Genomic DNA, 21,271 nt, shown 5'->3' with positions numbered 1-21,271 from the left:
GATAGCATATTTTCAGGTAGAAAAGTAGTTTTGTGTGTCGGTGTGTATATGTGTGTGTGTGTGTGTGTGTGTACGCACATGTGCATATTTGTGTCTGTAGAGATGGGCGGTATGTTGGAGAAGAAAGGAAAAGGAAAGGGGGTAATATATCTTTGTAATGGTGTCTTAGAGGAAAGAAGGAGCTATTGAGAACATGGTGAATGGCCAGGCATCAATGCCTCCCAGACTGAAGTATGTGATGAATGTGTGCCAGATTTTTAGAAATTGTGTTGCTTGATTATTAATGGTCATAGTCAATTTATCTAATTGTAGTTTATCAAACATCAGAGTTATCCATTGTGCGTGAGAGATTTTGCTTTTGTCTTTCCAGTTCCACTATGGTCAGTGAGAGTAGTACCAATTGGTGATTTTGAGCTTGCTAAGATCCCCAATGAGGCATAATGCAGGGTCAAGTGAAATGCTCTGGCCTGGGACCTCCGATGTGATTCCAGTCCAAAATTTTGTAACAGCAATGCATTTCCAAAAGGCTTGTATAGCGTGTTCTATGCAGTACTTTATACTGTTTTGCAGTTGGAAGAACATTTGAATGTGTTAGGAAATATGGAGGTACAGAATTCAGAAGAGTTGTCGAAGGAGAAGTCAGCTTCCCATTTCTCACAGACAGCAGCATCCATTGCGAGGAGAGTTCTGTAGGTTTTGTAGATCATTTTCTCTTTTCTGGAAAAGTTTTGCATCATGGCAGTCAGGGGTGAGCAGTGGGGCAGTTCCAAGGGGGAAGGAATTTTTGCTTTTATGGATTGGCATAGCTGCAAATACTGAAATGACTGGTTATTAGGAATGGAACATTGTTGATTTAATTGAAGGAAAGGGATGAATTGCTTATTGTTGATGAGTTGTTCAACCTGGTCAATGCCTCTTGCCTTCCACACAGGAAAATATATGGGTTTCTTAATTATTTTAAAATCAGATGTATTCAGAATGGGAGTGGGCAAGCCAAATGTTATTTTTTTTAATTTAGAATTTTATGGATTTTGAGCCAAGCTTCTATTGCAGAAGAAATACATGGATTTTTGAAGTTGGCCAGTTTTAACAGAACTACCAATAAAATGGTGATGCTACAGTGGTACTTGGTTGCGTGACTCCTGTTCTAATTCCAGGCAGGGGAGGAGGGGGTTTGGTTGATTGAAATTGACTAAGCCATTTGAGTAGATAGATATTGGAGGTAATGGGCTGTTGATCAGGGAGAGTTAATTCATGTTCATCCCATCTTTAGAGTTTATCAGTTCCATCAGAGTGGAGGTTAGAGAAGTTTTTGGGTTTTGTAGATAAGAGTAGAGTGTCATCAGCATATAGACTAATCTTGTGTTGGGTCGATCCTATGGTAATACCGGTAATAGAGCCTGCTTGTCGGATGGCTGGGGCTAGCAGTTCAATTAAAAATAGCAAAGAGGAGGGGGGGAAAGAGGACATCCTTGTCTGTTTCCAAAGAAGAGCACAAAAGGGCTATATATTTTACCTTTAGTAATTACAGAGGCCATGGGAGTGTCATATAGGGTTTGAATTCTGTGGATGAAGCTGAATCCAAAACCCACTGCAGTAAGTGCATAGAAGAGGAAAGACAAATTGACTCTGTCAAAGGCCCTCTCTGCATCCAACAAAACCACTACAGTAGGAGAGTGAGCTTGTTTGGAATGATGGACCAAGTTAATTAAACGTCTGGTGTTGTCAGAGGCGTGTCTTCCTTTCAGGAAGCCAGTTTGGTCAGAATGGATTAATCTGAGAATCGCAGTGCTTAGCCGGCTAGCCAGAACTATGGAGATTAATTTAAGGTCCACCCCAAGCAATGTTAAAGCATGACAGTTTGAGCAGCATGAAATGTTCTTATCTTTTGTATTAGGGAGATCAAGGCTGTGTTCATTTGATTTAAGGAGTTTGTTTGTAATATAGAGAAAAAGATGCCAAAAATGTTTAGAAAGTTAAGATGGGAAGCCATCCAAGACACAATCGAGTTTATTTGACTCTTCTGAAAGCTGTTCAGGAAGGATTGTATTTTGGAGCTGTTTGGTTTACCATCAGATTGACAGAGATTTTGGAAAAACTGAAGGTGATATTTATTTCATTTTGATGAGTGGTAGAGGTTCCATACTCTTTATCTATACAATTTACGATGCTTCCTTCCATATTATTTTTCAATTGTTGGGACAAAAGCTAGACCTTTCATCCCAATTAAGCTGTGTTTGACGGGTTGTTTGAATTAAAAATTCCTCCATTAATTTTTAATTCCCTTGAATATCATGGCAGATTAACTGCTAGCTAACTCGGATAACTAATTTTATGAAAGGTAACATTAGACATTAATGTTTTTCTGTCCACATTATCATTGTTCAGTAACAATCTCTTCTTTGTGTCTCCAAAGTGGAATGAGATAGCTATACCTAAAATGAAAATCTTTACCAAAAAAAAAAAAAATGAAAATGAGATGTGTATTTAATATTTCTGTTCTATAGTTCAGTCAGAACATCTTCTGTTTACAACATTAACCTACATGAATGTTAACCGTTTCTCTAGAGGATCAAGTGATTGGGTCTCTTGGCAATTTTATTCATTTCAACCCAACCCTTGAGCGCGGTAATCGTAGCTAGCTGGCTAGCTAGAGGTAATGTTATTTACTGGCACAACGGAACACATCACATTTCATCCCCTTGGTGAACTTCAGCTGTTGCCATTGAGGAAAAGCAATTCCTAAGTTGACTCTGGTTTTTGAACAAGCCCTGTCAGCTTGTCATTTTTCTTGACTGTATCTTTCAAAAACCTTAGCACATTTGGTAGGCATTGTGTAATAATACAAAATAGCCAAACATAGTATAATAGGGTCCTTTAAGTGTGCTTAGTGATTAAAACTGATTTTTCTACATTAAATTTATCAAACATGGTGTGAAGAAGCACTGTGCTGATTCTTGGCGCACTTGTTAATCAAGGAAAATGAATTAAAACGGGATGGACCCAATGAGCTGTAAAAAGACACAATCTGATTTTAGCTTAATCATAAACTCCTTCCAAATCTTGTTCCCACTCAACCAGCAGCCATTTGTATTGACTAAAATGTAATACAATACAATGCACCACCTATTAGTATTATTAGCTTAACAGTATTTACTGTAATTGTCAATCAATATGAGCTACATAATTCTAGTGACCCATGGCTCAATTTGTTCAATATTGTATTGAAAATGTGATGATGTTTGTCCCTTCTTTGTCTTTGTCAAATTTGCCCATGTGATTCCCCTGTGTCCTGGCCAAATTCCCAACCTGGTTCTTTCAATCTGGCGATCTAAATTACTGTCAGCATCTCATGCATCTATTCAATTACAAAGTTTTATGTTTGACCTCTCTAGTGTGAGGGCACCCATAAAATAAGGCCACATCATTAAGCTTCCTGAGAACCAGAGGTGCCCCAAGTGCGTGAATGAGGGTGTTCTGGGGCCCAAACAGAGGGCAGCAGGCCAACCCTGTCCCCCTCACAAATTTATGTGTGAAATACTGCCTTACCTTGAATTTCGACCACTTCATTTTTTTTTCCGATCTACAGCTAACATATAAAATTGCCAAAGGTTAAAACTGGATGGAAGAACACTATTTTTAAATCATATACTGAAAGTCCCCAGTGTATTTTACAATCATAGTGCAGAACCAATATTTTTTTGGCTCCAAATGTTTTAAAAAATCTGGATCTAATAAACTCACAAAAATGTGTTTTGTATGCATAAACGTACAAATGTTTTATTTTGGGCAAAAAGAGGGAGATCCAAGAGAGAGTGATTATCATATTCTTCTTTATTTTATTTTTGTTTCTTTTATTTTGTATTAAAATCTCCAAGGCCAGAAATGGTTTTTGTGTAGATGTATGGATTTTCTGATTCAGAATGAAATTCAGAAAAAAATAACTGGCATGCCAGGAGCATTGGGGTTTCAAGGTAGCTGCTGAACAACATGGGGGTGAAAACAAACTTTCTCCCTCCCTCACTCTCTCTCACATACACGCACGCACAAGCGCGCGCACACACACACACATGCCTCCACACACACGAACGCATGCATGCACACATGCACACACACACACAAAGCCAACATGAATGAATCAATCAAAGGAGCAGGAATGAGCACGACGGGCTGTTTTCCCATAATGATCTCACTCACGTTATAAAAAACAGGATAATTTGGTAATGTGCTGTAACAGAAAAAAAGTGCTCCTGATTCAGATTCTGAAATTGCTCAGATGTGTGAAAGCTATAGCTTTGAAAGTCTGCTTTTATATACTGCTTTTATTGAAGAAAACTGAAATGGATTAAATGGATGGCCAAATGATATTGCAGCAACCTGTCTTATGCACAACTACCCAAAAACTGACTCGGATACTCCAGTTCTGAAGTATCTACCGCAAAAATAAATTCTTGGCTTTCACAGTTAATGTTAAGCAAGTTGCAAATCCACAGACTGGAGTAGCTGGTCAGTGTGTGAATGATTGCGAATGTGTACAGCACTTCTCAAGCGCTATTCAGTTTTTAAGTCAAGATGCTACAGGAGCAGTGATCAAGTTGAAAGGGCTTTGGCAGAGAAGTGGTGTTTATTCTGGAATATACATAATGTGAAAACGTAGCCAGTTTTTTTTAAACTACAGGTGCAGCTACATTAGTCCCATAAATAAACTAAATACTGTGCAATACTTTTAAATGCACACTGTACATTCTATGGTCATTAGTTTGAATTTCTATCAGATTTTTTTTCATGTTTGCCATAGTAATAAAATATATTCCTTTGTTCCATGCTGTAACATATTTCAAGGCTATAGAATCGAGACAAAATTATATCACCAAATTATTTATTGAGGCGGGGGGAAAATAAAACAAAAAAATAAACTAACGTTTGTTTTTTAACTGGAAATGAATAACTAAAGAAAGAGAAACCAGAGTGAAATGATTAAGTGATTTTTAAAAATTTTAATTGAGATTAAGTGAGATCAAGTTTTGAGAGCCTCACAACAGACACCGGTCAAAACAAAAATGCCCAACAAAAGGAAATCTGGTATTTATTTCCCTTTTCTGGGAAACACATTTGCTTTGCCACAGTGTAGTGCGTATAAAATAACTTTATATAAAAAATATGTTAAGACTAATAATTGATGTATTTTCTGCTTATTTTAATTCGCATCAGCATGGAGAAAACAAGGAAGATTAAATAAGGACTCACAGACTCACAGTGTCACTACATGTTCATAACACTGATATGTAAGATTGGTTTGTTTTATTTTTGAACACCACACTTTGTTCGGTCGCAGGCTTTGGTCTACAGTTGACAGAGGCAAAAACATCTTTTAAAGAAAAGAAAGAATTAGTGGGAAATTAATTTTGTTTATTATGGCAGTAGAGGAATGTCCCTTTTTCTATGCCCTTCATATGAATGAAAACAGAATACTATTTAATAATTTACCACAAAAAAACCCCCAATGTATTTTACAAAGCTAAAGTAAACTGTTCACAGGTTTAAAAAAAAACAAAAAAAACCTTTCCTCATAAGATGTGCATCTGCAGAACGACCAAGAGGAGCACATTACTTCTCTTTTACAATAATATATTGTTGTGTATTCATTTTTGGCGAGGCTGTGTTTGTGTTATTCAGGTAAGATGCAGTACACCGCATGCCCACAGTATGTCGTCTTCTGTACAGACAGGAATATTCATACAAAACAGAGAAGACTTGTGGCCCCTGCTGACTGTGTGATGTCGCGACACAGCCCACACGTGTGCGTATTCTGACTCGAATAGTACATAACTCTGGTGCAGAATGACTTAGGTGCTTATTTTAAGGGTATGCTTATTGTGACTTGGTGCATTTAAACATTTGCTTCTGATATCTACCCTTCAGGCTTGGTTTTGCAGAAAAAGGTGTGTAACATCCACATTCCAGTGTTATGTATATTCTGACCTTGAACTTGACAATGATTTCCAGTTGATTAACATACGCAACAACTTCAGGAATTATCTGTGACCAATAACAGGAAGTTCATTTTTGTCTTTAGCAGTAGCAATCCATTGGTTTCAGTAATGTAGACTACGTTGTATATTATTATTAGTGCTGAGTTGCGTAAAACAAAGTAATCATTACAAAGACAACACTTTTAACTTGAAGAGGTGCACAATGTCACATTTTCCATCTGTGGGTGTGTGTAAGGATGAGCTAATTGAATTATTTTAAGTGCAACAATGGTGGACCACTCAATACAGAGTTATGTGTGTATCTAAAGCCAGAATATGTATATCTCTTATGTGCTTAAGTTGAGCCCTATGTCCTGATTGTTAGCATATGTGATGTCTTCATTAAAGGAGATGGAGGCAGTGAGAGCCCCTTCACTACACTATGAAGACAAGACAAACTGAGCCCAGAACCCTAAAAATGAACCAAAGGTCTGTTTCTGAAGACTTGGCACATTTGCATGCCTGCAAGTGTGAACAACCAGCAAACTAACAGTTCTCTGTCCTCTTCCAAACCAAGGAGACTGAGAGTCTCTTTGAAACTGATCAAGTGTGAGAAGTCCCTAAGTGCACAGTTCTTTTGGGTTTGCTTGTTCTTTTATTCGTTTCAGTCAATCAGTCTCAACAAATCCCTTCAACAGCCTTTCTGAGAAGACACAAAAAGTCATATTCTTCGTCTTCAGTGAGGTCTCTTGCTGTTCACGGTTGGAAACACTGCAGTCTCTCACAGTTAATCCAGTTGTATACCCGTCTGATATCCAGGCATCCCAGATCACAGCGTCACCTTTTTCGCGGTGTATCCGTGGGGCTGTGGTGATGTTTGGAGGGGGGAGGTGGAGACACAGTACTGGGGTCTGGGGAGGGGGGGGAGGTGGTGGTGGTGGGGTGGCGGGGCCTCAGGCACGCTTGGCGTGCAGCATCTCGATGAGCAGGTTGTTGCAGGGCACGTCCCCGTTCAGGTGCTTGTAGTACAGGTACTCCTCGGCCTGCAGGCTGATGGCGCGGATCTCCGGCAGCCTCAGCAGGAGCTGGCCGAACTTGTCCGTCTGCTGGGGGTAGCTGCACATGGTGTAGTCCAGCAGAGCCGCGTTCACCTGCTCCTGCACGCTCTCCACCAGGTGGAAGTTCTCCACGCTCTTCACATCTTGAGGGAGGGACAGGCAAATAGAGACACTGTCAGCTGTCACAAAGCCACGCAGTGTGTGGCATTCCACACAGCTGCTTTACAGTCCATATCAACATACTTATCTCTTCCACACAGTGACAACTACTACAGTGCAACCACACTCAAGGACAAATGCCAAAATAATGAACTACATTAAATAACGACTAGAAGTGGAATCTACTATAAGTAATGTGATTATATTTTACATGTGAAATATTCTCTTCAGTATTTCAAATTATTTCTATAAAGTGAAAACATTTTTGTTTTTTTCATTTTTATTTCAAGAATTTTAACAATTCACTCAATTTTACCCTTTTTAAGTAAAAAAACACACAAACAGGTGCTCCTGTTTTATACTGCAATATTACAAAGCTTTTAATACATTATTATTTACATTATTCAAAGGGATAGCGGAGAGCTCAAGGAAAGGAGAACATATACTTCATTGGCAGAGTAGCACTAGCAAATGAACCTTGGGATAGATCCACATATATTCCAAAATTGGTGCACACTTCCTGTGGTCTTTCATACATTTTTCAGACTACAGTATGGGGGTGAGAATGGGAATGCTTACTCACTACATTCTGAGGACCCCTGCTTGAATACCTGCACTGCACCCCACCAACAATTATGAAAAAATTCAGACAATACTAATGAACCAGCTGGCATGCCTGCCCACTTCCTGAAATAACCTGTCATGTGACTGTTGCACCTGGAAGAGGGAAAGCATCACCGACTAATGAGGTCTGGGGAAGAGTGGGGAGATCCCTCACAGACAGTCTATGTGGGGGGAGAGAGGGGGTGTTCTCCCTGACCTCCCCATGGCCCTCACAGGCAAACTCAGGCCAAACCAATCCCCCACTCCCCCCCCGCCCCCAAATTAAAATACAGTCTCCTGCTGACAGCGATCAGAGATATAAATCTCAGTTACGACCTGACCCGTCAACTGAACAGAGTAAACCTGGAAGTGGGCATAAACGATTATCAATTTTTAAGGTCCTTTTTATGCAATACATAGATATTCTTTGTTATCACTGATGTGAAAAAGTGAGCAGCAATCTCCCTCTTTAATTACATGTCAGACCCATCTAAAATCAAAGAATTGGGAATAAGTTTCCAATGGCATGATAAAAAAAAATCTGAACATCAGAATTTGAAAACACAAGATTAGTAGTTTTATTTTTGAAGAGTAGTTTTATTTTTGCTAACAGTTGTCAACAGCAGAGAGGTTATTATTGTACTGTCTTATAATGTTTTCTCTTTAGATGCCCATGTAGAGAAAATATATATTCTAATGAGATCCCACTTGCAGTTTGTATTACACATGTCTCCCTTAGAAGAGGTTGGTTTTCTTTCCTTGTTTTAGAAACCTTCCAGTATTCCTGTTTACACATCAACAATAGTGTAAAAAAATAGAAACAAATGTTACACAAAAGGCATAGTGTAACAAATGTTATGCCATTAAATAAAGGTTGATTTGATGCAAAAGCAATTTCTATGAGACATGGTCCATGCTTAATAGATTAAGCTAAAATATAGCCTCAGAGATACATTTACTTCATTATTTCATTGTTAATTCATTATCTTACTGACAGAAATAATAATGTGTAAAACATTAGATATCTCTTTGGCATCACAAGGTTATTGTTTCAGTATTTAGGGGCTGCCAGCATGAAAGACTTGGGACTATAGGCAAATACGTTTTCCTTTTTTTCCCTCAATAAACCTAATTACAGCAAAATTATGCAAACAGTCAGTTTTAATCACTTATTATTATGAGGTCACAACAATTCTATTTGTTTCCGAATGAACTGGTACACCAAATAGGTTATCAGGCTTCCGTGGCTGTTGCGTTTTAAATGTATCCATTGGTGCAAGGAAAAGAGTGACAGCTAACATCTCTGATGGATACAGAAAATTATATTACCAAATAGGCTATCCAGCAAGAGTCTGGCTGTAGCACAGCGTGGTACCAATCCCTTTCCATCTCTCCGATATTCACTCTGGGACTAATTATCAACTTTTACATGAAACAACCTCTCAGCAAGCCCACACCAGGGGTGGTGCGTGTTTCGGCACCAACACTCAACCCTAAGGTCTTGTGCAGTAAATACTGTTCGTTTGAGGAGCGATCCGTGCTACACGATTGACCCTATACATCCGCGCGCGGAATCAACATGCTGGAGTCGTTTTCTCTTTTAATCAGGGGGAATTTATTAAAACAGCTCAGCCATTTCACCACAGCACATCTCTTACACTGCAGATCCCACCCCCAACACCTCCCACCCCACCTCCCTAAACTCCCTAAACCGCTTTCTGTTCATGTGGAGGCATAGCCAGTAGTCAGCTCCTTCTATATCTTGTGGAGGCTGTAAGTATATCAATAAATTAATGAGTTACCATTTAGGTGCTGGGCAAACTACAATGGCTGACTCTGTTTTCTGAACTGTGTGTATTTTCTGCAGATTAATGAAATGCAGTAAATAAAATTCATCTGATAGTAAATAAAAAATGTGTAAATCAGGGGTGGTATTTTCGCAACACTACAATTCATATTGTGATGTTTAAGCACACACACAAACATACAAATGCACACACGCACATGTGTGCATGTGTTTACACACACATATAAACACATGTACACACGCTTGCCCGCACACACGCACACACCCACACACCCACACACTATTTAAATCACATTGCTTGAGAGAAACACAACCAAACAAACTGGGTGTAAAATCTGATGCCAACATTTTAAAACAGAGATGCTGATTCGCGGGCTGTGACCTCCTGTTCTCAATAACAAGTCTGTCTAAACAAAAACTGCTCAATAGATTTAACTGCAGGCTTTTAAACCTAAAGCCGAACAAAGGATTCACCTGACGAGCGTTAGTTAGCCAAGCCAGAATGCTGTTAAGTGCATTGGGCTACATTGTTCCCAAATGGTTTGTGTAAAACAGCTGCCTGCTCAGGTCAGCAAGCCTTTCTCAAGACACTTGGAAGTGTTTGCAGCAGAAAGTGTTTAGCAAGACCTCTCTGGCTATAGGGCTATTAAGCTGACAATAATCTTTTATGACACACCACAATGAGCCATGCTATAAAGTTTAGTTCAGTCAACAAGTTTCAAAGATACGGTCAGTCAAAATCACTAAATCACAAATATTCACAACGGTTATTACTTGAAATATTAGGGATTTTTGAAAAAGTGAAAAAATGCAGGGGAGTCATTGAGGACGAGGGATTTTAAAAGGTGATACAGAAGAAAAGTCTTCAAAATCGGCAAGAAAGTATATTGAGCGAGGGGGATAGGTATTTTAAGAAATATTTTGGAAGAACAATTTTCGGAACCATCTAGCAACACAACCCGTCATGCCACCCAAAAGAAGTGACAGAGTCGGAGCGCTGATCTGTTGAGTGTGAGATAAGTCTGGTGACCCATAGAGAGGGTTCCTTCACAAACATTTTTTTCCACACTGGGGCCGTTGTCCGACAGGTCCCTGCCACCCACCCGCCCCCCCCCTTTTCCCCAACCCCCTGTGGGGCTGTTGCCGTGTACCGCAGGAATTCGGCAGCCATGATATCTGTGCCTCCCGCTGAGAAAAATACCCCCGCGCGCGGAAAACAAAAACAGCGCTGTTTGAGCCGGAGCGCGGCGTGATTTACAGTCGCACATTGTGCCGTTATCACCTGCGCTATTTGCTCTGGGTTTAGCCATTTATCTGCTCGTGCCGATCGGATCCCATCCTCAAAGGCCGCCTGCGCGATTGCAGGGGCCCAATGAAGGCTCCGCATTACACAAACACCATTGAGAAACCCACAACTTCGCGGCCCCCGCCGGGTGATTTATTGTCCGGCGAATGTAGCATGGGATGCTTTCATTTGTCTGGGAACTGAGCCACTCGCAGGAGGACTTCCTGTTTCAAAGTTGCATGTCTGATATATTTTAATAAATCACCTTTCCCCCTCAGAGCTTGAGAATAATTAGATTGTACAGCTCCATTGCTCCATTGGCATGCTCTTGATCGTGTGTGTGTGTGTGTGTGTGTGTGTGTGTGTATACAGGTTCACAGGTGCTTCCCAGTATTCAACATTATAAACAATACAGTGCTTTTTCAGGTATTCACTTTTGGAACATGCATCCTTTTTATGCCTGACAAATATAATTTTGTTTTAACCCACACAAAAAAATAATAAATAAATAAATAAATAAATCAATTCTGGGATGACTGCACATTTCTGTGGAAGCCTGCGGCACAGTGCTTCAGGTTAATCTTGTAAACAGAACTGTCAGAATTAGGAAATGAACACACTTTGCACCGAATTGTATCAAATTCAATAATACATTCAAAATAAAATATAAAAAAAAAATACCAGGATTGAGGACTTCTAAGAAATCAACTGAAGAGTTGGAGTATACTGTGAATTAAAAACCATTCCTTAATATTTTTGTTTTGGATAAAATTGATGGTGGGGTTCCAAATGGTCAGATGCTACTTAACTAGTTGAATGAATGCTGCACACTGGTTTGGCCTTATTCATAACACGCAGTCAGTAGTCTTTATTTTCTGGTCTTTTATGCTGGGTTTGTGAACTGTGAGACTGTGTGTGTTTCACTGCGTGTGACTGCATGTGACTGTGCTTTCATCCTTGCCTCCCCCCAATTTCTAATGCTAGTATATCATGTGTAAAAAAAAAACAAAACAAAAAACAAAGCCCAGATATACAAGCTATGTCAGAATATGTCCAGATAACGTTACGGTTTGCTGTGGTCCGGTCACCATGAACCAGCGGCCAAAGCACCTAAAACACGGCAGACAAAGGCAACAAAGAAACGTGACCATTGGGAATATATTAAGTCAAAACGAAGCTCTGAATTATCTGCTGGACAGGTAGAGGAGTCGAACCGCTCGCCCCAAGGACAGGTCGCATCGCTTGCCGACGGAAAGAGGGGGGAAAGCGGGAAAGAGCCTTTGGGTACGATCGGGAAAACAATGGAGCCTCAGATAAACCCCGCTAGTTACAGATGCTAGCTGAAAGGCACTCCATATACTCCAGAGGGGGGAGGAATACATATTCACATCTGCATCTGCTCTTTCTGTGCCCAATGCGAGCGCTATTAAGAGCTAAGCGCCTGGTACGGTATGTATGACCAGGGCATTATATAAACATGAATGACTAAAAAGACCTCAAGCTACTGTGAGGGCTTTTTTATGCTTTAGCCTTTCAATATAAAATTAACACTTTAAGAATGTGTTTTCATTTTCATTTACTGTTCATTTCATGTCTCTTTAATTTCTGTTAATGGTTTTTTTAAATATATATTTTTTTTACATTTTTAACCACTCCTCGATCTAACTCATAACTAAATCTTTGAGTCACAGCTTTCCAGACATATTGGTTTTTATTAAACTGGATCTTGGTTCCATGTCAAAAGTCTCACTGTTGCTTAAGGGGAATCAGCTCTGTTTTTGTTATTTGTGACCACATAAGGCATCAAAGATTTTCTTCTACGGCAATGCATTTAGGACCACTGTCGAGATAGAAATCCCAGACACCTGCATAGGTAGTGAAAGGAACAATAGAACCTGTGAATTCAAGGGGGTTCAGTAGTGTGGTATTAGCCATATGTTATTAGCTCTGAGGCCCACAGGTCCTGTTAGAAAACCAACATTCATACAGAGCATGTCTGCCTGTGTAGAAAAGGAGTGGGCTGTACACCAGGTGATCAGGCCAATCCTGATTCCCTTTAGTACATCAGTGTCTGAAGGCTTCATAAATTCTGGCTCCTTTGCCTTTTTCAAATTCAAATTATTAAAAAAAATAAAATATTTTATAAGTTTTCAGTACTCTTTCCAAAACCAAAAAGCTGAGCCCCACTATGATAAACATAACATTAAACCAGAAAAAAAAAAATCTAAAATTTCAATAGGCTGTCATTTTTCGCTGAGTTAATTTCAAACAAACTTTTGGATTCGAAAGTTCCCTCAAATTTACACGTGCCATCTCCTTTCAGAGAGCGAGAATGATCTCAAAAACACATGCCTCATATGGAGAATGTTAAATAATCTTCAGAAACTTAATCCACCATTTAATCCATACAGCCACAATGGGTACACATATGTAATTGCACCAAAACATACGAAAGAAACTGGAATCAGGATGTGTTGTTGCTTGGGAAAACAAATGCCAATGCGGTACCGAAGGTCGCTGGTGATGTCTGTCTAAATATGTCCGTCAAAATGTTTTAGAAGCCAGTGCCCTTCTGCTTTCTAACAGCTGTGCACTTCAACATAGGAGGCCAAAATGCAGCTCTGTAGAAACGTTTTATGTAAAAGCCTGACGTCTTTGAAGGGGAACAGGAGAACCTAAGAGCGGTCGTGTGGAAGGAAAAAATGTCAGGCTTGTTCTGTTTCTTCCCACCTGCTCCTTATTTATTCGCCTCAGAGCGATCCGGGCCTCGCCAAAAACTGCTTTGCATTCAGCGAAGCTTTTTCACAAATCGTTTAATGTCTGTAAGTTCAGGGGGCATTTCAAGAGTCCTGTTTATCGCAAAATGACAGAAAATCTTTCGGGGGTCAAACATTCCCCGTCTTTCCAAGAAATCCTGGGGCTGCTCAGATGCCAACTGCTGTCAAAAGTGGCCACATAATGAGGTCATTAAAGCCAAGTTCCCATCAATATATTTATTTATTTTTTGAGAGGGAGAGAAATTTGAATTAATAATTCAACGGAGTGCCTGGGGAAGTGTATTCTTTGTGAGAATGACAGTTAATCCATAGTGTATTTTTTTTCTTACACATAAGCAAGCCCCCCCCTCACCCCACCACATCTGATGAAGAACAGAATCCCACTGACTAAAGATATATTGATGATTTACATTTCACTATAAGCCAACACATCCCCCCCCCACCCAAAACATGTGAACCTCAGTCAAGTTTCCTTTATTCCATATCCACACCTCCAAACACAGTGTGGTCTTACTCTAGAGGGAAATGAACTGTGACGGGTTTGCAACTTCGCATGTGCCGCCTGCCGGTCTAAGGTTCATTTACAAGAGAGCTGCAATTAACAGGAGGAGCCGTTTCACAACGCAGCACGTTAGCACAGAAAAACCCGCCGACCAATTCCCAAGCAAATATCTCCGAAAGACTGGACAAAGAGCTAAATCCATTGGTCTAAGGATTAACAGATGTCCCCTTTTCTCTTCCAGTTAATTTGATTGTGCCAGTGAACACAGTAACAGAGAAAAGTGTAACGGTAATGACTTAATTCGGCCGTTCAGCTTTTGACAGATGAAAATGTTTCCTTGTGGCGGCTCCGATTACCAGGGAATTCTTCAGTGTGGACACATCGTCACCCTCTGTGACCCAGCAAACAGGACACCCACTCATTATTCACGGTTTATCCTGATATAACCATCAACACCTAATTAGTTTTATTTTTATTTTTGGAAATGAGGCGATTCCGTGCCAGAGAAAACACGAAGCCCAGATTTCAGGTAGACGGATTCAAGACTGCAGCTCCAGTTATGGAATTCACAGAGCCACCCCACCTGCTCCCAAGCCTCCTCAGGCTGTTTGCAAGATAGTCAAGACAGACCAGGGCAACACATCCACTTCCTCGTGACTATGGTCAAGTTGACTGTATTGTGACAGTTCCATTATTTAACACCATCCCCCCAAATAAGGGAGGGGGACTTCTGTAATGGATTTAGCTTACTGCTAAATTTGTCAAGGGCTTACGGCCAAGTTTTACTGCCATTGCTGAGGGTTGCAGGTTTATGTTACAGTAACTCAAGACAATGAGTGATGAGAACCCCCAACCCCCCACTGACCAGGGGGTCTGTCTTGGCACCAGAGAGCATTGTTTCTTTAAATACAGTACGCTGGGTTTCCTGGTTCACTAAACAAGGGAGGTGTGACACGAGGCTGTGTCCACAGCACCTGTTGGACAATCCGTTCTGTTTCAGACTCAGAGTCTCAGGTTGCAGCTCCCCGTCGTCCGCAGGCACCCGATGACGGGGGCACAGCAGGGCCCAGGTGAGGGAGGAGGACGACACGCCGCGTGACGGTTCACATTACTTTTGGGACCCAGCGGGAACATAAATGCTGTGCTAGAGCCAGGGCTTGTGGCTGAAAGGCTGTAGGCTACGTTCATAGACTGTGGCTATGTCATGCAGCCTTGATACTTAGAGTTTAAATGCATCAGGAAAAATCTATCTTCATGAACTGACAATATTTCACAACCTTAGGCTTCCCAACATAATTACATTTTGTTAATATTGTATTTTAATAATACAGGAACCTTAAATGTTCAAACCCAGGAACTACAGATGAAAACTACTACCTTTGACCTTTAAGCTAGCTCTGTTACAATGTACTGGATACACTGACAACCATGTAGAAAACTGATACAATGTCGATGGCAAACAAACATGTAAATAAATAAAAAATAATGTCAAGAGTTAATGCCAACTAACTCCAGTCTCACCTGTAGCGGGGATTTGTGGTGGGGGGGGGGGGGGTTCAGGGGCGGTGGGTGAAAAAAAAAAAGATTTCAAACCATCAAAGTTCCAAAAATTGAAGTTCAAGTTTGGTGGGGGTTGGGAGGGGAGGGCATGTGAAGGCTCGCTTCTTGTGCAAGACACTGACGGCCGGCCTAGCTGTCCGTTTCGCTGTGCAGGACCGGGGCAGGTTTATGGATGGCCACAGAGCAGAAATCTCTCCGCGGGATCAATACAGAAACACGAGCGGTTTTTTATGTAGGGCTTGTGCAACTTCTTATCTGTGTTTGCGTGCCGTGTGTAAATATGCCTTTTAGCGGCGGGCTGATCAATAGAAATCCTGACACTGGCTGTTGCTCTTTTTCCCTTCAGATCACTTGTGCAGGAGAAGTACTTTAGCCAGGAACAGGAGTCTGTCAATTATGCTACTGCTAAATCAATATAAAATTATCACAATTGAGAAATGGTTTCCTTTTAATGTAGATGAAGGAAATTGAATATGGAAATGAAATTATACAAATGTCTGTTTATTTATTTTCCCATATTAAATATAGGGAATTACAAAAATATTTGAAAAATATGTATTACTTTATCTTACAGTTATTTTGGTAAAACTGCTTGTGTCCAGAATTGGAGCCCGTGCTGCATGCTAACCATTTTATGCTTTGCCATTAACTTTGAAAGCATGTTAATTATTTTTATTTAATGAAGCCGTGATTTATTACAGCTAGCAAAATAAGTTTTACTTCAGTTCAGTTAATTAGAAAAGCAAATTGATTTGTAACTGTCTTCAGCAAAAGCATATCAGATTTGCACATCTGTTCCTACAAAAACACACACACGTACACACACACATACAAACAAACACACACACGCTCACACACAATGCAACACATAGGAAAAAAATCGCCAAAATGCTTGTCGTTACATTTGATTGATAATTCCAGAGCAAATATCCCTTTGAAAACACCTGACATATCAGCAAGATGTACTGGACCGCTAAGTATTGGGGCAACGGCACGCTTCGTTCAACTGGTAATAAAATCCGAGCATTGATTTTCTGTAGCCGCTTGTAACTGTTATTGTTGATGCATCAATAGCCAAAAGAAAGTGTGGTGCTTAATAGGAGGCAGAAAATGTGGAAATATGGAATGCCCTCGACATTAAATCACAGGATCTACCCTGGTAATCGATAAGACAGTAACAGCAAGGGTCCCTCTCCTAATGTTTTATAATAAACTGCCAATGTGTAATAAGGACAGGAGAGGGAGATGGAGAAGAGCTGTTCGCAGGCTCGCTGTCTCCTAAATCAAGCACGCCAAGGGCCTTTTAATTTTTTTTAAAGGAAAGTGAACGGAAGTGCATCAATCTGGCGAACTACAATTTTGCTCCCGTTTTCTCTGGGTTTGCAGTACTGGTGGAACTGAGCGGCTAAAAGCAAATGCAAAATTTTTTATTTGAGAATTGCAGACATCCTGAAACTGTTTAACAAAAGTGCTTTTTTAACGCCTGCATTTAAATGCCTTCATAATTTGTAGTGCAATACTTACTATATTAAAGTTAGCAGTGTGATGCCTGTTAAAACAGACAAATCTAATTACAATGGCTGTCAATATTTGGCTTTGTTTGGCTTCAGTGCAATTTAAAATAAGTTTTGACGTGAATCAATAGCAAGTTATTAAACATTAAATACCATATCCCCTGTTTTTTGTCGCTGCCAACGAGTTAGGCCTCAGGGGTTTAATTTCATTCCTTCACATTAAAAGGTTCAGTGTTAAATCAACTCTTACAGAATACATATTGTCCCAGCTGGACTCATATGTACTCCATTAGAGTTGAATTAACACTGGACGTTTTCCTGCGTAACTGAAGAATAGAACAAAACTGTTCTATTCTAGGACTGTTTACGACCAAACCTGGCCATACACACACACCTTAGCTGTAGCAGGTCAGTCAGTCTTCACCAGATACGAGCCATGGAAAGGCAGCAAACATTTTCAAGGATCTGAATTTTCTTTCCCTTGGTCCACCTACACTGTACATACAAAGCACTGCATCTGAAGCAAGCACACACCCCTGATGTGAGCCAGTGACTATTTCACACACTAAACATACTAAAGGCATCACAGTTCAACCGAAGAGCAAGCACTGATTGGAGGTGTATCTCTCACTGAAAGAAACTGGTACCATGTGGATGGCTGCTGCATCAAATGGGAGAAGTCAAGGCAGTGGGAACCTGAGGAACTTAAATCCACCCTATCCAATCGGGGATGAAGCCAACAGTGTTCCACCAATAGCAGTAATCAGCTGTTAATAAACCAAGGCTCAGGCCTGAACTTACGACTACAGGTCCCAGCCTGCAACAGCACAGCCTTGACCCCTCTCCACAGCTGCCTCTCAGCGTGGAGAGAGAGTAATGAGTGCGTGGCTGTTTAGCGGCCTGCCCTCAGACTCACTCCCCATCCACAGCACTTACGGCGGGGGCCTGGCTGTCCTCCCCCGGCTGCGTTCTGATGAGTCATGACAGCGCTGCTGCACTTACATTTATACACACCAGCACCTGACCTTAGACCTGGGATTATACAAACTCTCTCTCTCTCTCTCTCTCCACACACACACACACACACACACACACACACACGCGCACACCCACACACACACACACACACACAGATGTCTAAAAAGACAAAAAGGGGCTGTCAGCCCCCTCCCTACCCCAGCCCCCTGCCTCCACACTTACCCACACGCACACAGGCACACACACACAAACACACATACACATACACAAGCAAGCCCACACACACACACACACACACACACATACACATTCATCACCTCATTGCTTACTGTGACACTGTAAGGACGCACAATCTGCCGATCCCTGGCTGACAGCCGGCTCACACAGCCGTAACAGACACGCGGTGCCCGGGGAAGCCGCCAATCCCTGGCCTTCCCCCGGCGCACGCGGAAACGGCGGGTAAACGCCCACCCCGCCATTAGTCGGGCCGTCGATGAAGCCGTCAACCCGAGAGGAAGCGCAGAGCCTTCGTTTCCACGGAGACGGGCCTACGGGCCTGGCCAAGGCGAACGCCCGATCCCGGGTCAAGTGCTGCCTGACCCCCGCCTCGCCAGCGCTCGCATGCGCCAAAGAGCCCCTCGCACGGGAGGCCGCGACTGATCAAGGCGGCTCCCGCCTCCTGACAGCGAACCCTCAGTCGGGGCCAAGGGCCATGTGGCCGGGGGCCAGGCAGGCCGGAGAAACAGGGCTTTGATTTCCTTTAAAAGGTCTCGTTTGTAAAAGGTGAGGGATGGGGAGAGGGACGCGTCGGCGAGCGGGAGGATTTATGCCCGTGTGCGGAGCCCTCTATCGATCCGGCGCGGGCGCGCGGACTAAAACCGCGCGGCGGTCTTCCGCTTCCCAGCCGTCTGGCCTGGGAGTGGCACTTTTACAACGCCGATTTCGTTCCCAAATTATTTGAACACTGCCTGCATCAGAGACCCTGTCAGATTGCCAGGAGTGAAACTGAATCCAGATTAAAATGATTTATTTATTACCTTGATCAAGTCAGGTGGGTCAGCTGAGAGCAAGCTCCCATTTAAAATGGCGACCTGATATATAACAAGCAGGTAGTTTATTATTAGCACGCAACAATAAAAGGAAAAAAAAGAATAAATTAAGAAACAACTGATGACAATGGAGCATTTAATATGCAAACCTGATGGTAAAAATATATATAGGATAATGAAGATAGTCTGGCATGCACCTTATTTGACTGTCTACCTTATGTGTGTACATTTTGTATTTAATGTGGAATTTATTTCTATATTTATTTCTATATTTCACAATAAAAGTTCCATCATTCATCCTCTGAGTAGGTCGTGTCATGTTACAAAGGAAAATATATCAATAACCCACACGTCAACCCGCAGAACTTTTGAATGTGTTTGCTTCTGTGAGTGAGTGCATTTATACAAATTTGTGTGTGTGTGTGTGTGTGTGTGTGTTTGTGTGCATGTGTGTGTGTGTGTGTGTTTGTGTGCATGTGTGCATGTGTGGAAAAATACCAAGCTCCACAAAGTCTAGTCTTTTCTAGTCCCAGAGCAGGGGGAATGGAAATCCTGTTGTACACAGTTGCACACAGTGCCTCAAAACACGCGGCGCACCGTGGCCTCGGGTTCGAGAAGGGAGCACTCCGGAGCCAAACGGTCCTTTCTCCAGGCAAACTCCGAAGCCCCGGCCAAAAGCTGACCTTGGGAGAGTGCAAATGCGATCCCGAGACAGATCCCAGGCAGATTTCACCCCCCTCCCCCCCCAAGCCCTCCTCCCTCATTTACTCACCCTGGCTGAAGAGCACCAGGAACTTGAGGCACACAAACTCCCTCTGGTCAAACTGCAAGGAGCGTAGCTTCCCCACCAGGTCCTGTGCGTGGCCTAGGAGGCTGCTGAGCGTGGCTCCAGCTTGGGAGGCGAGTACGCTGTAATCCACCTGAGAGGGGGGAGAGCAGACCACGGTACATAAACCAACACGCCGCGCCATTACATCCACACAGCTCATAAACAAAAGGGCTTCCCCTCACATTCAACATTCCCGCCACATCCACCCAGGGCAGGAGGCCTACCCCTGAGGCATAAGTCAAACCCCCAACGTTTTCCTGTCGAGTAAAAAGTAAAAATTACTGCAGCATAAATGGAAAGCTCATACCACAACACGATGAAGGTTTAACCTCTCCAGAATGAGTTTTAAAAACTGTTTTAGAGATGTGCTGCTTTGCTGGTGGTTACAGCACAAGTACATTTGAAGTTCTGTGATAACTAAAATTGATGAAAAGAGTAACAAATGTTACTTTAATGCAACAAGAGGCACTCAGTACTTATTTGAGAAAGGTGAGGACAAATGTTGAATGGGCTACTTAGAGGCAACAGTTTCACCATGGAGGTCAGCCCTCTAAATCACGTATCTTCCATCGAGTCATAATAGCACATAATTCAATACATCAGTTAAAAAATACGTTTAGCTGGTTTAAGTCACCTTTCAGTTGATCTTTTTAGAACAGAACTATACAGAAAAGAACAAAAAACAGAACTGCTTTATGACAAAATCTATTTCTGCCTCCTGACTGTGAATGGCAGGTATGTTCTCCACCAGCTCCCCCATGATCGCCCTTCAAGGGCCTACGTTTCCTCCCGGACCTGCGTATCTTGTATCTGGGCTGCATGGCGGGGGGAGATAACCACGGCATAGGAACTGAGATCAAATGAGCAAAGAGCCGCGTTTCCCCTTTATCTACACCAGAGCAGTACCGAGGGCCCAGGAAAACGGGCCCCCTGGGCCCCCCTCCAACGCCAGTCCAGGGGTCCCACAGATACTCTTTCAGGTGCTCCCCACATCTGCAGCACCAGACTGCAAACCAGGGCTGAGAGTCTGCCACTCACAGCAAGCATGCCGTCATGAAATTTTTATATTTATTGACAATTTATTACCATAATTGACTCGGATTGTGTAAGGGGGATTTCTGGAGGATGGCTGACTGCAGAATCCTAAGCAGGGGATGGGGGGCTCCCCAGAGCTGCAT

At 42.0% G+C, this 21,271-nt stretch overlaps 1 protein-coding gene across 4 annotated transcripts in view; it reads right to left on the bottom strand.

Moving 5' to 3' along the window:
* Nucleotides 1–5,286: 5,286 nt before the first annotated feature.
* Nucleotides 5,287–21,271, bottom strand: part of LOC135256605 (nuclear receptor subfamily 5 group A member 2-like) — a 47,430-nt gene continuing 31,445 nt past the window's right edge. For all 4 annotated transcript variants that reach the window (XM_064338540.1, XM_064338537.1, XM_064338538.1 and 1 more), the window contains 2 exons: nucleotides 20,037–20,184; nucleotides 5,287–7,173 (listed from right to left, as the gene is read on the bottom strand). In XM_064338540.1, the coding sequence (XP_064194610.1) occupies nucleotides 6,926–7,173; nucleotides 20,037–20,184 (396 nt within the window). In that variant the 3' untranslated portion in view covers nucleotides 5,287–6,925. The remainder of the gene's footprint in view (nucleotides 7,174–20,036; nucleotides 20,185–21,271) is intronic.

Source organism: Anguilla rostrata, chromosome 6, assembly GCF_018555375.3.
Source record: "Anguilla rostrata isolate EN2019 chromosome 6, ASM1855537v3, whole genome shotgun sequence".
Classification (NCBI taxonomy): Eukaryota; Metazoa; Chordata; class Actinopteri; order Anguilliformes; family Anguillidae; genus Anguilla; species Anguilla rostrata.
The sequence above is the reverse complement of the archived record's forward strand: the minus strand, read 5'-3'. Positions and strand labels throughout refer to the sequence as shown.